General features: G+C 40.5%; 3 protein-coding genes and 1 pseudogene across 3 annotated transcripts in view; 2 read left to right on the forward strand and 2 right to left on the reverse strand.

Moving 5' to 3' along the window:
• Nucleotides 1-428: 428 nt before the first annotated feature.
• LOC111670834 (uncharacterized) lies at nucleotides 429-2433 on the forward strand (annotated as a pseudogene).
• Nucleotides 2434-2995: 562 nt separating this feature from the next.
• On the forward strand, nucleotides 2996-5622 carry selenok (selenoprotein K). Its single transcript, XM_023427659.2, has 5 exons — nucleotides 2996-3102; nucleotides 3572-3662; nucleotides 4167-4241; nucleotides 4970-5065; nucleotides 5271-5622. Exons 1-5 carry the CDS (start codon nucleotides 3084-3086, stop codon nucleotides 5272-5274), a joined length of 285 nt encoding a protein of 94 aa, XP_023283427.1. The 5' UTR covers nucleotides 2996-3083; the 3' UTR covers nucleotides 5275-5622.
• A 346-nt stretch (nucleotides 5623-5968) lies between these two features.
• actr8 (actin related protein 8) lies at nucleotides 5969-12499 on the reverse strand. The gene is made up of 13 exons (XM_023427658.2): nucleotides 12245-12499; nucleotides 11306-11476; nucleotides 11079-11189; nucleotides 10755-10859; nucleotides 10474-10647; nucleotides 9016-9109; nucleotides 8748-8880; nucleotides 8358-8511; nucleotides 8060-8155; nucleotides 7760-7900; nucleotides 7374-7683; nucleotides 6613-6776; nucleotides 5969-6482 (listed from the first exon to the last, which is right to left on the reverse strand). The coding sequence occupies exons 1-13, from the start codon at nucleotides 12377-12379 to the stop codon at nucleotides 6339-6341; spliced, it is 1932 nt and encodes a 643-aa protein (XP_023283426.1). The 5' UTR covers nucleotides 12380-12499; the 3' UTR covers nucleotides 5969-6338.
• A 3634-nt stretch (nucleotides 12500-16133) lies between these two features.
• trappc6b (trafficking protein particle complex subunit 6B) overlaps nucleotides 16134-19598 on the reverse strand; it is an 8609-nt gene continuing 5144 nt past the window's right edge. The window contains exons 5-6 of the mRNA XM_023427725.2: nucleotides 18835-18928; nucleotides 16134-16597 (exon numbers count right to left, since the gene is read on the reverse strand). Of these exons, the coding sequence (XP_023283493.1) occupies nucleotides 16566-16597; nucleotides 18835-18928 (126 nt within the window). The 3' untranslated portion in view covers nucleotides 16134-16565. The remainder of the gene's footprint in view (nucleotides 16598-18834; nucleotides 18929-19598) is intronic.

Here is a 19598-nt window from a genome sequence, read left to right on the forward strand (position 1 = left end):
AATAATGATAATAATGAGTGTTGTAGTGGCAGATCTGGATTCTGCTGCTCCAAAAACACATACCTGTAGAATGAGGACAGAGAGGAGAAGCACAAACTACGGGAAAGAACAAATACAAAGTTGGCATGAAGTAGTACAATATAAATTGAGATAGTGCTCAGCGCATCATGGGAATCCCCCAGCAGTCTAGGTCTATAGCAGCATAACTAATTAAGATAATTTACCTTAGCATATACCTATATGCTAAGGTAAATAAGGTAAAAGGTGTTGGCGTTTGAAACATTAATTTGATTTTTTTTCTAATTGCATCTTTTTCTATCCTGTATAGGATAGAATGCAGCTCAGCCGTTGATCAGTGGATCTTTCCTGACCCTGGATCTCTCTGCCCATGCGTACACAATAATGGAAACACTATATGACAGAGGGCTCTGGATCTCCTAGTTGCAGTCATTACAGAGCCTGCTACCTGTTGGCTCCAAAAAAACACTTTTAATAGAAGTGTTCAAAGCAATATGAGTGACTTAACAGAGTTTGAAAGATGCCAAATAGTTGCTGCACGACTTTCTGGTGCATCTGTCACAAAAACTGCACAGCTCTTTAATGTGGCCAGGGGAACAGTCTCCAGAGTTATGACTGTATATATCAAACATGGAAGAACAGCATCAGCAAAGAAGAACAGTGGGCGCAAGTCAAAGCTCACCGAAAAGGACAGACAGACACTTCTCAGGATAGTTGATGAACACCCTGAGTACACAGCCTCTAAGATAACCTCCGAGTTGAACAGACACCTGTCTCACACCGTGTCAGTAAAAACTGTTCGACGCGAGCTTCACAAAGCTGGTATTTTTAGAGGAGCAGCCAATCGGAAATCAGAGACTGAGACTGATGGAAAGAACACTAAACCTGAATGTGACACACAAAACCCCAGTGAAGAGAGCACAAGACCCGAAATGCAAACTGATGTCAAAGAGTGTGGTACACAACAGCCTGTGGGAGACAAAATAATATCTGAACCCCAGGTTTGTGTGGAAGAGTCCAACACAGAAAAATCTGAAGATAGGATACGACCTGAGCTCATGTCAGCAAAGAAGAGCACAGCACACGAGCCTGGCGAAGAAAGCACAGGAGCTGAACCTCAGACCAGGGGAAAGTAATTACATGTCTGATGTGTTGTACTTCAGCCTCTCTACAGCATCTAGATTGATCATGTGAGGGGAAAACCACAGAATGCCTTCATCCCTTAATGTCTCCAACTATGAGATATGCTCATGGATTTTTAATAACATTTGAGTTTCTAGATTTGATTATTTATTTGGCATGAATGCATCATAGTGCAGTATTGAGGTTTTTACATTTTTCCTGGTTTAAAAGCAAACATTATGACTTCACTTTAGACTGTTGTGAAATAGCCAAAATAATCGACCACAGCTCTACTGCAGATGTTTAACAGTATTTTATGTCATCGTTTAATGTGAAACACTCAAGTCTGTAAACAGAACCAATTGCAAAATTCAGGGTTCGTTTTCTAATTTGTAGACCAATGTCATACTGAGATGGCACTGCTATTTTTCACCATATCTGATTATGTGAGTGGTACTGTAAAGCAAAGCCTTTTTGAGGTTATACGTATCAGAACTTGTGTAATGGTTTGAAACCAAGTTGTAACTACAATCCCGTAAGAGCCTTAAAATATACAGTAGTTCCTCTGCTGCCTCAAAAAGTCATACTGCATTGAAGTCAACATAAAGCCCTCTGTTCACAGTTGAAAACCTTCATATTGTGTCTTCTAACAGGCTTTGGTATTCAAAAACACAATATATCATGTTTAATTATGGCGATATTAAGGCTTGAAGAGAAGTGTGTGTTTTGAGGCTTGTTTCAAGGGTTTCTCTAGATTTCAGAACGCACCTTCAGAAAACTGGGAGAGTGCAGATGTGGAACTTCTGTCTACCTTTTATAAAAAGTAAAATGCGTCATTCATCTGTACATATTTATTTTGCTGCAGTAGTATGATGATAACTGATGACTCCACCATCATGTATTGAATCTAAATGATCAAATCCCCACCAAGCTTTTCTTTGTCTACTAAGTTTATCACATTTGTATAGCTTGCATGTACATAGCTGTTGCAGGGGTGGGAGTGGGACGCAGCGCATCAGACAGCACATGTGATGATTGTACCGCATATTTAAACAATACACTAAAAACTATTAAAGGTGTCTGTACTTTCAAAACCACATCAGCTAACAAATATATGCTGTGTAATACACCATGCACTCGCTAAGTATATCTTTTTCAAAGGGTGAATACTAACAAGTGGTTTCAAATGATTTCATAAAATCCTGCTGAATCTTGTTTGAGAACTCTTGAGCCAGAGAGTTGTTCCTGTGTTTGTATGAGCATTCAATAAATCATACAGCTATAATTACCATCCACTGCAGTCCTGCAGCAGCTTCCTTGTAAACAACCTTCCTCTTTAGGTCCAATGAACTGTGGTTTAAAATGATGATGTGTTCCTGTGGGGGTCTATGGGCACTGCACAAGTGACTGGTTTGAAATAACATGTTCCCATGAACCGTATGAATTGTAACATAACATCACTCTGTAAATGGGTCTGTTGTGAATAGAGTTCCATCACATGTATTCAAGTGACTGAGGTCTTAATGATTCTAATATTTTATCCACTCCATTTATATCATTTATCTCAGTATAATACATTGCAGTTCAATCGCACCACCTGCCTCCAGAAATAACCATAAAGTTGATGAACACCTGTCTCAAAGATTCCTTCATGAATGTTGGATTTATTGCAGGGCTGTTTGTTTTACACACCATTAGTTTTAGCTAATATCCTGTAACTGGGTTTAAGTTATCTCTAGATAAACAGCTCTTTTATTGTGGGATCCTGTATAATGTGGCGGTTTTTTTATTTATTTATTTTTTTTTTAAACACACGGTTTAACAAATCTGTCATATTTTCACATTGGCTGCGCATGCGCGTCACACAATGCTGCACCAATAACGGACCAGGAAGTACAACGCAGATGTAAACAGCCGTGAAAGCTGTTGTGACTCTCTACAAGATGGTGTACGTGTCTAATGGTGAGTGGTTTCTGCTGTTTTCAACTGTTTTCTCATTAAGAATGAATATTTAGCCGTCTTATAAATATACTCGAACATTATAGTTTAAAACACACCACACCAACAGGAGTGTGTGAGAACAGCAGCCTTTTTTACTTAGCAAACTAGCTTGTTAGCTAGCCTAGCCCGGCTGGATTTACGTGGTAGGAAGAACTGCTGAATTGATCCTGCGAGTCTGCTATAGGAGGGCATCTACTACTGTTCTCCTCATATAAATTCACTGTTAACTGTAGTAGTTTATTCACTGAACGTCGTGTTGACTTGCTGTTTTCTCTCACTGGTGGCCTGTGTGCACTGATTGCCAGTTAAAGACGGAATAGAAGGATTTCTATGAGCTGGTAAACTAAGGAGGAATGTGCACACACACTCGGTTATAGATGAAACTAACACCACACTCTGTCATCCACCAACTGACACCTGCCTCCATCAGGTCAGGTCCTGGACAGCAGGACCCAGTCACCGTGGAGACTGTCGTTACTGGTCGATCTCTTCTGGGGAGCAGTGGAGTTTATCGGCCTGTTGTAAGTCCATCAAACCAAAAGGCCAACTTATTAGCAACAGTGGATATGTGACCTTTTAAACAATGTAATCCACACGTCAATGAAGTGTTAGAAACTATTAAGAATTAAGTGTTTTACGAGGTTCATTTATAGGTTTATAATTTTGGTGACTGTTGTGTTGTCAAGTCATAATATATATATGCTGTAAGTCAGCATCCTGAATGATGAGGAGCCACATACAGTATCATTGTATTTCCTCTGTCTGATATTGTTAATAATAAAACTGATGGAAAGTTGTGGAACAGTACGAAACGTACATCAGTGGCTCTGTTAGGCACAGCGCTGCCTGGAGCTAAATGTTAAAGTCAACGTGTTGATGTTTAGCAGACATAATGTTAACCAACTTGATTTAGTGCATTAACATTGTAACATCTGGCATTTCTCTGATGGTCACGGGGATACAAGTATTTTCATGTTTTTGTCAAAACAACACTGTCGTCTCTCATCTTCTTTGTCCTCTCCCAGCTTTAGGACATTGGTCCACCCGGACCTGACAAGGGAGGGAAACAGTGGGTCGTCACGCTTCACTGATGGCAGAGGGTAGGTCCCTGGGGCACAGTCATTTCTCTCTCTCTCTCTCTCTCTCTCTCTCTCTCTCTCTTACACATACACACATTTCCCTCTGTCCTGAACAATCAAGGTAACGTAATCTGATGGTCAGAGTCATACTCTCTGTGGTGGCATGTACCTGTCAGACAGGTAGGAACTAGCTAAGGGCTTTCTTTGGAATGGGGTATCATGTTTAACTGAGAGGAAAAAAGCTGCTGTATATTGTGCAAGCAGCTTTGTCTAATGCAGGGGTCTCCGACAGGTGGTTCCCAAGCTCCCAGTGGCTCCCCCTGTTTCAGAGCAGATCACCCAAAGGCTCTGAGAGCATAGTCTGTGTGATATAAGACATGAGGAGCTCTCAGAGTAAAAAAGGATGGAGACCCCTGCTGTAGTGTCTGTTCCTAGTTGTGTTGTGATTTCAGATGCATATATAAAACCTTGTTATAAAAAAAGTGATAATAAAAAAAAAACTGGTTATTATAAGCTCATTTAAAGATAGTTGAGAATCCATGGAAAGTCCTGAGAGCTGCAGAGTTAAACTTATCCAGTACTGAAATTTACTCATAACTGCACAGTAGTGAGTTGACTGCAGTGTCTGTTTCAAATGACAAAAACAATTAAAAGGAATTAATTATTACCTCTTCAAGACTTATAAAGCCTAATTTAATTTCAGACCATTGTACCTGCTCATAATTCTCATCTGTTGCTTGCTCTTGCAGTCCTCCTGGTCCCCCTGGTGGTAGAAGGCGGATGGGAAGAGTAACCCACAATGCAGGTCCTAATGCTCCACCAATGGGTGGAGGAGGATGAGGAAGGTGGGAAATATTTTTTTCTGAATTAAATGATGCTCCTTGTTATCTCTTACCTTCTATTTCTGGAGCCTGTACCACAAACAGGCTCCAGAATATCTGGTTGAAGAAGTGAAGTTGTTGAGAATGTGAACATTTTATTTCATAAATTGTTTAATTGCCCGACATGATGTGAATACATTACTTCAATGTGTAACCCCAACTTCTTCAGGTAAATGCCTACACATCCAGTGTAGGCGTGGGGCTCAGCCTGTCCGTTTGCTAACATAAAGAGAGATGGCGATGTCACGGTGCTGAAGCCCCTCCACCTCGGCTGCCGCTGCCACAAGCAGTTCCTTGACGCCTTTCTGGGAATTCCTACTTGTAGGGGCCAGAATGGCTGATACAGCAGTCAGCTGCATCATTTCCTCCCTGTTCCTGCTTCTTGTCCTTCCACAGTAGTTTCTTAGAGATGTGCATCACTGACATCTCAGTGATGGTAATCCCTCCAGTGAATCATTACTTTAGCTTGTCTGTGTTTTGTATCCTTCCGTTTGAATAAAAATGTACCCTGTTATAACATATTACTGAGTTTGTCTTGTTCTGTTGTTTTCACTCTTGGTAACTCTTCTCTATGTAGAGCTGGACAATACTGACAAAATGAGATGGCATACCTTTGACTCTGTATTGATGTGAAGATACAGTGTTGTACAATGTTAAATCTAAGGAGAGGGTGATTTAGTGTCTGAAAATAATGTGAATAAAGACCGAGCAAGTAGAAGCATGTCATTGTCATAGTGCTTTAAGACTCAACTGCGCTGAGTTACTGGGTTTGGGTTGTACCATAGACCTCTGTGTTCAAATTCAATATGCCCATAATTTCAAGAAAGGTGAATTTTTTTTGTTCCAATCAAATGCAACTATTGTGAATCTGTGTGACAGGTTTATTTACACAGCTCTCCATTACCATGAGGCAGTCAATTTACATATTTACAAACTTAACATGTTAACTCACTTTCCCATTAAAGGCTGTTCAAAAGTTACAAAACAATCACACAACAACCAGCAAACAACTACAAAGAACGAACCTTTGGTGTTAGCAGTGACACAATCAATATACTTTCCCATCATGCACACAGATGTTTAACCTCTGCGTCTGGCAAAGCGCTTTCAGTCAAGACGGGTTTTTATCGTTTTTCTGGCTGTTTAACTTTGGAGCAAATTATTCCTTTTCCATGCTCCGGTGTCCGTCTCTACGTGTGTCACTGTTTGTTTGTCAAAACGAGTTTGGCTCCACCCCTCACCAGACGAAGGCAGCTCTCTCACGGAGCATTCGGACACCAAAGCGCTGCCACTCCCTCTGGTGGATCCACATCTCCTGGGTGGTGTCCAGACATGCCAGCACTGCTCCACCCTTCCACGATATCAGGCGAGGGTCCATGTCCTGGAATCAATGCACATCAATGTGAAGTATTGTTCCACCAGTCTGTCCAGGACATATGAACAGTGTGCTGCTCTGCCTGGATTGCATATCTATAACTTATTCTAAGACTGTACAATGAATTCCAGGTTACCTTTGGCCGTGTGATCACTTCCACATTGTCTACCAGCCTCCTGAAGGAGGGGGGCATCTTGTTGATTATGCGGTGCAGCAGAAACTCCTGAGCACCGTGAAATATGAGCCCCCCGCCCACGACCAGGATGGAACTGTACATCTTTCGTTTAGTTTCGTCTGATGCTGTAAACAAAAAAAAATCAGATGAGGTAAAACAAGATTGATCCTCATTCTTTATTTTATGCTTCCTTGTCAATTAAATAAAAATGGTACTGTATAAAAGATGATTATATGTTTTATACGGTATTTTTTATTTTGCTTACAGTTGAGTGCAAAAGTTACTTTGAAATGACAAAAACACTAAAACAAAGAAATTAATTTTCCTCAACTTAATATTTAATGCATGTTCAGTTATTAGAAATGTTTCAAATGTTCAAAGATTGTATAAAAAGTAAGTGATAGTGAAATAATGAAAATGAAATCAGTCAAAAAAGTTTGCATCCCCCTTTATGAAATCTTCTCCAATACTTTGTATGTCTCCCTTTGCCTTTCTAACCCCACACTTCCATAAACGCTTTGAGGGAATAATATTTAAATCATTATGAAAGGCTAGTTTGAAGAGGAATTGTTCAATAGATGTAGATTCTTTTGATGTTTCACCCAAGGTCTGAGGGGGATACTAACTTTTGCACTCAACTATAATTCCTCAGTACTTTTTGAGTGCTGCTGTTTTTCCCTGTCGACCACTTGGTCCTTTCTTCACCCTCTGTCCGTCCTCACCACAGCAGTCGATGCTATGCAGAATAGCCTTATCCAGGCCCAGGGCTTTGCTCTCAAATTGGCTCATGATTGCAGTCTTCCTGGAGAGGTGAGCAGACAGAGGCTCATCTACCTCTCCCGTCCCCATCAGGCACTCCCCCTGGGCAGGCCCAAGCTCCATCTCCCCCTGCATCCCTCCTCCACTGCCACCACTCCCACAGCCCCTTGGCAGGTCAGAGAGCTCTCCAATCCCTCCCTGACCGCTCATCTCACCATCCAGAGCTCCACCTGGTCTGGACACGGCCTTACGCTCTGCAGCAGATTTGGACGACTGTTGGAGAGACAATGGAAGACTAAGATAAAGAAGGACAGGAAGCAGAGAGAGAGAGAGAGTGTGTGTGTGTTACCTGGTCCTGTTTACTCTGTGTGGCCAGCAGGTAGTGTTCATCATGAGGATCCTCTGTGTCACCCTGTGAACGGTACTGGAGTGATGTCATCTTCTGACCTACAATGCCAAATGTGGTCGGATAGAAAAGTCCCATGGGTGCCTAACACACACACACACACACACACACACACACACACACACACACACACACACACACACACGAAGAATAATTCTATTCCACAAGCTGGAGACAAAATAATATAAACAGCATTTAAGCTGAGTTTGTAATTACTGTTTAATGTATGTGTAATGCATGTACCTGTAATTTCTCATCCCCAAGTCGAACCTGGTAGAGCAGAGCTGGGGCTTCTGGGAAACGTGTCTGGAATTCATGATCTTGTAGTCCGGATGTGTCCTGTTGAGAACAAGTGCAGGAAAGAGATATTTTGGAATTAATCAGAATAACAGCAGATTTCTCTCTTCCATTCTTGAGAACAACTATAGTCGTTTAACCAGAAACAAACTCATTCAAACTGATGAACATACAAGCCGTGGTTCCCCAACACCCCCTCTAAACAAAAAGACACAGACCCCACCTTCCTAACAAAAACACAAACCTGGTCTAGATGGCAGAATGTCTCTTTGAGTTGTTGCAGTAGCTGACAGTCCAGTCTGCTGGACAGCTGACAGTCTCTGTAGGGTAACCCCGCCCTCTGCAGGAGCCAGAAGAAAGTCCGGGTCACATCTGAGCCCCCGTACGCCAAACACAACCTGTGGATCCCAACAGACAGAAGGGACAGTCAGTGCAATACAGAAGCAAAGTGTTGCAATAAAAGCAGGTGGTCAACACAAATCCACCAGAAAGACATTACATTTATCAAACTCTCACTATTGTGATCTAATGTACAGTATGTCACTGTTCTGGGTTCATGTATAAAGGCATCCATTATCTGCAATTACAACCTGTATAAATACGTTTTTCATGGAGATGAATTAAACAGACCGACCTGGAGTTCCGGTGGGACACTCCGTCCTCCACACAACAGAGACTGGTCTTCTGGTCACCCACATCCACGACACAAGCACTGCTCAACCCGCTGCCAAACGTGGCACACACCGACTCCTGGTGCACAATGATTGCTATAAACACACACACACACACACACACACACACACACACACACACAATAGGACAGTAGGTGAGTTGAAGGCAAGAGGAAAAAAAGTGTACAGTGTGTGTGTGTATGTGTGTGTGTGTATGTGTGTGTGTAATACCTGCGAAGCCCATATTAAGCAGCAGCATGTTGACAAGCTCCTTGATATGCTGCCTGTTGTAGATGTTAGGGACCAGTAGGACACATCTGTAATACTGGCAGCCAGTGCAAAAGTAAGCATTAGTGTGAGAAGATTCACCATCAGCATTCTTTGATCTCATTTCCAAGGTTTACAGAGGAGAGTTTTTATAGTTTAAGTCTCTTTAGTTAACTCTGCAGCATGTTTGTGAGTGTTGCTGATTCATCTTTGCTCTTTAACTTACTTTGTCAGATGCTTCTTCCTCTAGATGTGCTTCTACATAACAATAAAGATTCCATATGTATTAATCTTGTACTTTTCTTGTGGTTCTGGCCTGATGATATTTCCACCACTGGTGAGCACAGTGCTGAGCCTCAGTCCACTGAGCCGCTCTGGTTTCCCAGTTGCTCAGGAACTGCAGGGAAAAGGAGGAGCTCTTCCAATACACTGAGCCTCGCCTCCATTACAGCAAATAAACTACTTTCATTCCATGTATAATAATTACGAAAGGAGGCAGAGGAATAACTAAACATAAGACAAACCGAGCAGAGAGAGCAGGAGAGAGGGAGGGAGAGAGAGGAGTCATCGGTAACGAGGCTTCATACTAACGACTATGACCAACTCTACAAACAGAGGGAGTTAGACATAAAGACCTGCCTCTAATAAAAGTCTGTTACGTTCTGGAGCTGAAGTAAATAAAGACTTAACTATTACCTAAACAACATCATCATTACAATGGGGAAAGAATATATATTTAAAGCTACAACTAGGCAGCAATGAAACATGGAATGTTTCAAAATGTCTTTGAAGCATAAGTGGGTTCTTGAAAAGGATGTTACTTGAAATAACAAACAGAATTTAACCCTTGGTGGGATATTTTGAGTCAGGGCGAAGGCTGGAGTTAAAAACTACCACTTCAGTCAATTAAAATCAGTTAAAGGGATGTAAACAGTATTTTTACTTTATTTTTATCTGTATATGTATTTTTGTCTGCACGTCGAATAAACGAGTTTGAGAGCGTACAAGTATATGGATAAGAAAATGCATAAGTGTATGTCCCTGTGCAAGGCATAAGTATTTGTGTTTAGATATGTGTAAATGTTTGCAAGATAAAATGTGTCTGGATATGTACTCTTTGATGCAATAACACACTTAAGATAAAATGGGAAGCTTTCTTTTTCTTTTATTTGTTTTTTCTCTCCTAATCTCTGATATCTTTTTGCACTGTTATTGTAATTTTGTATGTAACCCTTTGACCTTTGTGTAGGAAAAGAAAAAGAAAAAAAGACTGAACTATTGTGGATCCAGGTGGAGGCTGTGCTCTGTGAGAGAGACTAAATAAGAATGATAGTCTGTCTTGGGCCCGGTGGTTCATATCAAATCTCTCTCTCTCTCTCTCTCTCTCTCTCTGATATGAGGAGGGGAAGAAGTTTCTCCTACCTTTAAATCTTTGAGGGGGATCTCAAGATGCTTTTGAATGACGTGGCTCCAAATGGTCTCAAGGTCAGCCATGATGGCAGTCAGTGAGCCCCCAGGACCGGGGTGCACATTGAGCTGACCTCTGACTACAGGCCAGTGGATGTTGTAAGAGTCTGATGGATTCACATACAGAGCCTGCATAGTGCCAATATGGAAAAGTGAGTGAAGAGAGAGAGAAGAAAAGTGGATAAATTTCATTTGTAATAAAGGAGAAAGAGACTCATTCAGACGTATGCACTGACCTCCTCTCCCACCAGATGAGGAGGATGGTGGGCTGTGTTGGTCCACTTCACTCTGGAGCTGCTGTCTAGTACTGCTGGACGGATCTGACAGTTATATGCTCTGGCCTGCACACAAACACATAGATTCTTCTATAAGTGTTTGAAGATGCGAGCATGTACCACAAAAGCAACAGATGCCACATTAGGTGCTGATGTAAACACTTGACTAATTGTCTAAACTTTAAATCCCCATCATTCACTGTAGCACCTTTCATACAGGAGTGAATATTTCAGTGTTACATGTGTATGTATGAGCAACAATTCTCTTTTTCATGATACACACACCTGGTCAGCAGAGACAGGAGTCCGCCGCACGCCGTTGGACATCTTCTTGGACCAGATGGCCTGGTCGACCATCTTAAGGCCATTCTGCCTCTGCTCTTTACTCTCTGGTTTCTGAGAGATAGCATAAGGAGAGAATGAGGGAATAGGAAAATGACATACCTGAGTTAACAGTGGAAGACAGAGATTAAAGGGCTTGATTGTGACTGTATCTGGTCATGAGTGCTTACATTGAGACCTTCTCTCAACAGCCAGGCGTCTTCGTATCTGGGCTGTCCACTCTGCTTGTGTCTGCGTGCTATCACATGAGGGACTGTCACTGGAAGAGTGTCCGTTGCACGGCCAATACGGAGTGTCCTTGAGCCAGGGTGGATGACAACTACAAAATTGCTCTGTATTTGCTGTAAAAGAGGAATATGATCAGAACAAATCTAATCATGTCATGCAAAACAGATAACAGAATACGCTACATAGCCAAAAGTATGTAGACAACTGAATATGACACATATACGTATAACTGTTGAACATTGAGTTGTAAAACCACAGGCATTAATATGTTGCTACAATAGCCTGGCTGCAGTGACTTGTTCCCATCCAGCCACATTGATGCTGGGTCATAATGCCTGGCACACAGTCTGTGTTCCAGTCCATTCCCCAGCTGTTGTTACTGGGCTGAGGTCAGGACACACACTAAATGTCTCAAATAGCATTGAGATTAAGATTAATCTCAAACTATGACAAATAGCCCAGGACTCAAAAGTACTATGAAAAACCAACATCTGGAAGAACTGTTGTTGCTTTTTACCATGTTACATAAAAGGTCAACTCTTTTCAGCCGGTGGTGAAACAAAGCATCTGAAGGCAGCACTTTGGGCCTATTCACTGGTAATCGTTGAGTGTACCATATACCAAAATAACAGTAAACAGTTTAACCAAAAATGAAAATAATACACTAAATTAAATGTGTCCCCTTTCAAGTAACAACCGCCCAGGAGGGATGTGCTAAAGCTAAATATGTTAATTTATGGATATTTATTATGAACATATGAGCGTCAGACAACAGTCAAAACAACAGACTTTCAGATAACAATAAAAACACTAGACTTTCAGACAACAATAAAAAACACTAGACTTTCAGACAACAGTAGAAACACAGACTTCCAGCTCACCTCTTGCAGCGGCTCGGGGATGGCCGGAGGAGCGATGGGTCTTTTCACCCCGCGCTGTTGCTCCTTCTCTTTCTCTTTCTCCCGCTCCTTTTCTTTCTCCTTCCCGCTGTCCTGCTCTTTCTCAGCCTGGGTCATGGTCACCTCTTCATTCAAACATTCACAAATAATCCGTTGTGACCTTTCGTTTGTCAAGTACCGCCACGAGCGAGGACCTTCTACCTTGAATCAAACGATATTTCTGTGGCACATTCTACTTCCGCGTTTGGTCACGTGATAAAAAAAAAACCCCTGCGATTTCTATTGGTCCAAAAAGTACCAAAGTAGATTGGTGGTGAGCTCACTGGATCCGTATAAACGCTGCCTCATCAAAATAACGTTTTATAAGCTCTTGGTTGCATTACATTACCTGCAGCAGATGTGTGAAGTTGTCGTAACTTCGTAAATGACAAAGAACAAGCACTTAGGAATCTCAAGGCACAGACTGACACACCACCCAGTGTCTCTGGACTCAGCCACTCAGGACAAAGTCTTAGTCTTAGGGTACATACTGTAGCTGGGCTGGTGTGTGAAGAACTTAAGAGAAACTGCCTTTTTTTTTTTTCTTAGCACAATTTAAATGTCAACGTTATTAGTACTTAAGAACCCCCCCCACACACACACACACACACACACACAGTACTGAGTCTATAGAGGAGTTGTGTCATGTTGGCAACACATCAATCATCATAGCGTCATAGACACCTTGTCATTATTAGGACTTTGCATTTTATCAAAGGTTATATGTGCTTAAGGCACATATAAAAAATATAAAATATATTTCCTTTGCTCTGCTGTGAATCCTATGATATATGCTATTTGGAATATTGTCCATATAAATCTTGAATGAGTTTGAGGAGGATATACTAATCACTTTAACTGAAACTCATTCAGAGATACAACAAAATGTTTGTATGTTTAACACATTCACATTTTCTATATGCTCCAAACAGAGAAGCTATGGTCAACCTAAAACTGAAGCCTTTCTACAACAGTTTACTGGTGTAGCCATCACACACACACACAGCTGATATAAAAATGATAAAACCTTTTATGATTTATGTGAACATGCGGAAGAGTCACACTGACATTTGAGTGTTTTCATGCTGAAACCATCATGTCATGAATGCTGTACAAATACTGTAGTGTGTGTGTTTCAACATGTAAATATTTGAATATATAATCATTGTCAAACATCATCAAATGTTTGCTATTTGGCTAATGGGGAAACAAGTGTAACACCAGTAGAATATGTGTCGAGTGTGTTTCAAGTTACAACCATCAGTAGAAACAGTCTATTGAAACACCTGAAGCTGATTCAGTATTTAAGAAGCTTTATGTTAACACAATGGCACTGAGGGCATATGATCTCACAGAACACGGCATTAATTCAGATGTGATTATTTTATTGAATTCATCGTCAAATCAGTCAAACAAAGGCATTGTAGGTAAAAAAAAAAAGGGCATAAAATAGTACTTATCAACAAGAGGGTGGTGCAGGGGGTGGAGGGACATGGAGGTCGTAATGGTACTCACTGGGTCTTCTGTGTTGTGTGGAGGGATTCAGGCTGCTGAGAGTGGGTCAATAGTAGTGCTGTGTCTTCCTGGGATGATTGATTGGTTGACGTCCACTCTAAGCTGCTCCACACAAAATAAGTCCTGCCCCGTCAAATAGTCAAACTAGTTGTGAATCTTTTTTTTTTAATTCAGTCTTTGCTTTGAAGGCATCTATTTTTTGAATGCAGTCTATGGAATAATAATCCCATAATAAGTGTAGTCCACATACAGACTTTAATGTTAACTTTAGTTTATCGTCTTACTTTAGGTAACTAATGGCAGTTTTATTAGTGAGGGGAGCTCTTACTTAAAAACACATCCTTCTCATCTGGTGAGGAGCAAACACGGCATCTCTGAAATGATTTAATATGTATATTTATTAATATTTATTTACTCAACTACTTACATATAGTAACTATTATGTTTAATTTTACAATTCTTTTTTTATACTATTGTAACATAATGAGACCTGCTTCAGGACAGGGGTTTTTTTTCAGGCACTGGTCAGATATAATATAATTTAGCACAAACAAACATGAAATTATTTTTTACCTAAAACTGTGTTTTATTGGGCAGACATGTTTTGTCCCAGATCTCAAGAATCACTGAACTACAAACCAACCAATAAGAATAAGGTCACAAATTATACTTTATACTTAGAAATCTGACAGATGTCAATACACACCTTAAGCTAGGAAGTGAGTGTTAGCATTTGCCTACCGTTAACATGCAGGTTCATTAAATCACATATGACTGCACATAAAACTAATCAAATCACACAAGACCTTGTTCCTGTTCCAACAAGGCGCTTAATTATGAAATAATGAAGACCTTTTATTTGAAAAGTCTCATATCTCTCGTTTGTCTGTGGCCCACTCATGTACAGTATAACCACTGAACTTCAAAATAAAAGACCCATAACATAAAAAAATAGAACTAACAAAATAAAAGCTTGCGGTAAGTGGTAACCTTATTAAGCCGCCACTAAACAAACACATGTGGCTGTGGGGGCTTCAGGCCCTCTGTCCCAGTTATTTCGTCCAATCAATGAGTGAGCCAGCTGATCTTTTCTCTGGATACAGAGAACAACAAAAAAGAAAACTCTGATTGGATAACTTACCAACTTTCATGGTTCTAGGACAGGAACCTTTAATTCCTGAAGCAAACTTGATAGAAAATTATTATAATTAGGGAAATTATAATTAGAGGAGAAAAAATAGAGAGAAAAGAGATTACATATAACATTTAAAATGTTGATATGTTTTGCCTTGAAGGCAATATGAGGTTTACATGAGGTTAACAGATATGCAACTTGTAGAATGATACAAGTCAAAATACAATTTGTACAAATTAAAATGATAAAAAAAAAAAAAAAGGGAACAGATTTACAGATTTTATTGAAAGAGTCTGGAGCAGAGTTGAGGCCATCAGAAGGGAGGGGGCTCTGACATATGTCTCATCTTCATATTCTTATGTCTGATTTTCCATGTAGGCTGAAGGAGAGCTCTAGAGGCTAACCCAAAGTCCAGGACCCTCATAGCAGTTGCTTGTTGATTTACTGGAGCAGAGATGAATAATGAAAAATTAAACAAAGTAGTTTTTAATTGTTTTAACATCTTTGCAGTCATAAACAGTGGCTGTGTCTCTAGCATATTATCTAGAGCACAAAAATTACAAGGAAACTTTAACTGCATAAATTTCAAATAGAACATTTCTGTCACACACCTGTGAGTCCAAGTTCAAACAAACACCTGAAATTGAAACAGTTTGGGCATTTTCATGCTTCAACAGGATTACTGATCATCATTAGTGCTACTGTGTCTTTATACAAGGCGTAACTTTTTCACTCTGAGAGCTTCTCATGTCTTATATCACTGGTCAAATGTATTCACATACCATATCAAAACAGACTGGGGCGGGCGGGGAGGGGGCACCTATTAGAGACCCCTGCTTTAAACTGATCATTCATTCACATGTTTGGCATGTCTGAAGACAGTACTGAACTTCTGTTGTGTTCTCTGAGCTGCTTAGCTGCCCTCACTTCCTCATTTTCATGTTTCAAATTAAATCGAGTTCATTTATAAAGCACATTTAAAACATCCAGGGTTGGCAAAAGTGCTGTACAATGATATACAACCAAAAACAGCTCAAATGTATGCATTGTTCTGCATATTGTTATTTTGGCATATTATGAATTGTTTACACAGAAAACAGGTTTCTGAGAAGCAATTAAACTCTAATGATCATAGAACTAGTAGGCAATATGCATGTATTAGAATAATAAACCCAAACACAATTATTGATCATTACCAATATTTTATTTTGATATCTATAAGTATCAAAGTTATTTTTTAATGGTTTAACAGTTTCTATACTGTGCATCAATTCAAACTGACACACTGAAGTTTACTTTTTACCGGCAATACACAGTCACACATTTAGTTAGTGAGAAACATGTAGACTTTATATAAAATACATAACGTTACTATATCATCATTCTCAGAAATAATCATTATGGCATTGGAAAGTGTGATATGATAATGACAATTGGTCAGACTGTTATATGGACGCTGCAAGTTTACAGTTTAAATTTTTGCAATCATCAATGTCATCTCCAAAATGCAGAGAAGTGATTGTGCTGCTGAAGATGGGTGTAATTTCCCTTTAAAGACAAAACACAATTACATATGTAGGCAAAAGAAAGAGAGAGTGTGGCCTCTGCTGGCTGCTACATTTTCTGGATCATGACCTGGAATTTACCTACAGACACAAGAGCACAAAGATAAGAGAGTTAGAGTGTGAATAAGGTGTGTTAGTCCACACTTATTTTCAAAAAAATATGTTTCCCATGTTTTCCAATTCTAATTTTTCCACCCCAACTTAAAGACAGGGCAGAATAGGATCATTGAGATCTGTGTCTAAATACAGCAGCACCGACTCTAGCCTAAATAATGACCCAGGTTTCACAAAGGCAGTGCAGAGTTGCATGTTGGGTTCATACAGTGTGTCTGTGGTCAGACTGTGCTCTTGTTCAAATGTCCTCTTAGGTTTGAAGGCTCCATCCTGTTATTAAAAGGTAACCTGTCAAATCATTTACCTCTTAGACAGCTGGTTTCTATGTACTGCTCCCAGTTTTGTTTGTCCCATGCATGCAGACACACATGAACACCCATGTACACCCATGTGCACGTTGACAATGCGATTCCCATTCCTCTCAATGGTTTCACACTATTCCACTGATTTACATTTGCCGGTAAAAAGCCAAGATACACAGTATTGCAGCAAAGAAGGCAGGAAGTCAGTTACTGACTGAGTCAGTAATGAGGAGGACAGAGTTGAAAACTGTTGTGGAACTGCTGTGAACAACCAACATCATTGTGTCCTATTATCAGTCTGTCAGCTGGTTACAGCCTAGTGTCAGTTGGTTCCAGTCTAGTGTTAGCTGGTTTCAGCTGGTTTTAGTCCAGTAACAGCTTGTTCTAGTCTAGTGTCAGCTGGTTTCAGACTAGTATCAACTGGTTCCAGCCTAGTGTCAGCTGGTTCCAGTCTAGTGTTAGCTGGTTTCAGCTGGTTCCAGTCTAGTATCAGCTTGTTCTAGTCTAGTGTCAGCTGGTTTCAGACTAGTGTTCGCTGGTTTCAGTCTAGTGTCAGCTGGTTTCAGCCTAGTGTCAGCTGGTTCCAGTCTAGTGTTAGCTGGTTTCAGTCTAGTGTCAACTGGTTTCAGTCTGGTATCAGTTGGTTTCAGTGTACTGTCACCTGGTTTTAGTCTAGTGTCAGCTACTTTCAGTTTAGTATCAGATGGTTTCAGTCTAGTGTCAGCTGGTTTCAGTCTGGTGTCAGCTGGTTTCAGTCTAGTGTCAGCTGGTTTTAGTCTGATGTTAATTGGTTTCAGGTGGTTTGAGTCTAGTGTCAGCTGGTTGCAGTCTGGTATCAGATGGTTTCAGTCTAGTGTCAGCTGGTTTCAGGCTAGTAATCTGCATATGTGTAAAGAAGTGTCATCTGCATATATCTGCAGATGTATGTTATGACACTGTCAAGGGAGATCATTAACATAAAGGTTAAACAATAATGGACTGAACACTGACCTCTGTGGAACTGTACACTTCAGGAAACTGGAGTGTGCATCACAGACCGAGACACACTGCATTCTGTTTGGTAAATACGAAGACAGGACTCTCCAGAGTCACATCATGATTGACTTTAATCTAAAAATACAGTACCAACCACTCCTCCTTTATGAAGCCTGGATTTCATGTGCTCTTTTCTATGCAACGTAAAAGTTTCAATGGAATGTTTTTTTCTAAACAGAAAGAGAGTATGAGAGCGAGAGAGAGAGCGAGGTGAAGAGGGGTTGAAAGAACCATTGCTCTGCTCACAGTTCTACCGTGAAATCAGGTTTTATCCATTTGAAATAGTGAAATATTTTGGTTCATTATAAACTGTGTTCAGACTAATCAGATTGTGTCAGAGGACGTCAGTAGAGTAGTTGGTCCTTCAATGTGACCCAGGACGCATTTGTGTTCACACTGCTAAAAGAAAAAAGAAAACCACCTCCGAATATGGTCTGAGTGATCAGATCTAAAATGCATCCTCAATGTGTCTCAGGTGCGTTCACACCTGAACTTAGGGCCGTCCACTTGTGATCAGATCATCTAAAACGGATATTAATACGAGGTCTGAACAGGTCTGGTCTGAACAGGTCTGGACAGGTCTGAATAGGTCTGGTTTGAGCAGGTCTGGTCTGAACAGGTCTGAACAGGTCTGAGCAGGTCTGGTCTGAACAGGTCTGAACAGGTCTGAACAGGTTTTAACAGGGCCAAAAATCAAAAAAGAAATTCTACTGATGAATGATGACAGAGAGATGTGGATGAAATCTCTTGAAAAAAAGTACAAGCAAGTACAAAAGTTAAAATGTTTTTTCAAATGACTCTTTCCAAGAACAAGAATACATTTTGTGAGAATGTCTCTGAATGATAGACAAGTGATGTGCATCTTACACGCAGGCATGACGGACACCTCAGCAGTCACAATACTCCTCACTCCCAGGTTGGACAGAGCTCCTCTCACCAGACCACAGGTGAAGGACAGGTACTGCAGAAAGACAAAGAGCCATGTCACATGATGAGGAGAGCCATCCTAACACAGTCCATCGTTGTGTATGTGTGTGTTTGTTGTGGGTGCAGTGTGCTGTTAGTCAGACCTCTGTTAAAGTGAAACGTTGGGTCATTTACAGAGTACAGACAGTGTTTGTGTGCGTCTGTCAATGTGTGTGTGTGTGTGTGTAGGTAGAAACAGCTTAAGGGGTGTGTGTGTCTTGTATTTGTACTCTTCACCGAGATCAAAGAGGCTGTTAATTAAGCAATATCACACTGTAGTAGCTACGACTGAATCACAGCTAAGTGTGACATTTTTATTTAATAGTTGTCCGAGCGCCATATTAGTTTACAGTAATAAGAAACAACAGATTATGATTTGCTTGTTATTTCATCATTGATTTGGCTACACCAACACAAATAGTTCCGCAGCTGCACTGGTTCTGCACTGTTGCAACACAAACATTTTCCCGACCTGCACACTAGGTGCTAGCTAGCTAGAGCTAGATAGCTAGATACTTTATTCATCCCCTAGGGGAAGTTCAAATGTCCAGCAGCTCATTAGTAATAATAATAATGACAGTTAATTATAAAAAATAATAATTAAATGAGTCCACTCCTGAACCTCTCTGTTCTGCAGCGCAGTGAGATGAGACGTTTGCTGCAGC

This window comes from Seriola lalandi, unplaced genomic scaffold (genome assembly GCF_002814215.2).
Source record: "Seriola lalandi dorsalis isolate HSWRI2012SDOR001 ecotype SW California unplaced genomic scaffold, Sedor1 jcf7180002054861, whole genome shotgun sequence".
NCBI classification, from domain to species: Eukaryota; Metazoa; Chordata; class Actinopteri; order Carangiformes; family Carangidae; genus Seriola; species Seriola lalandi.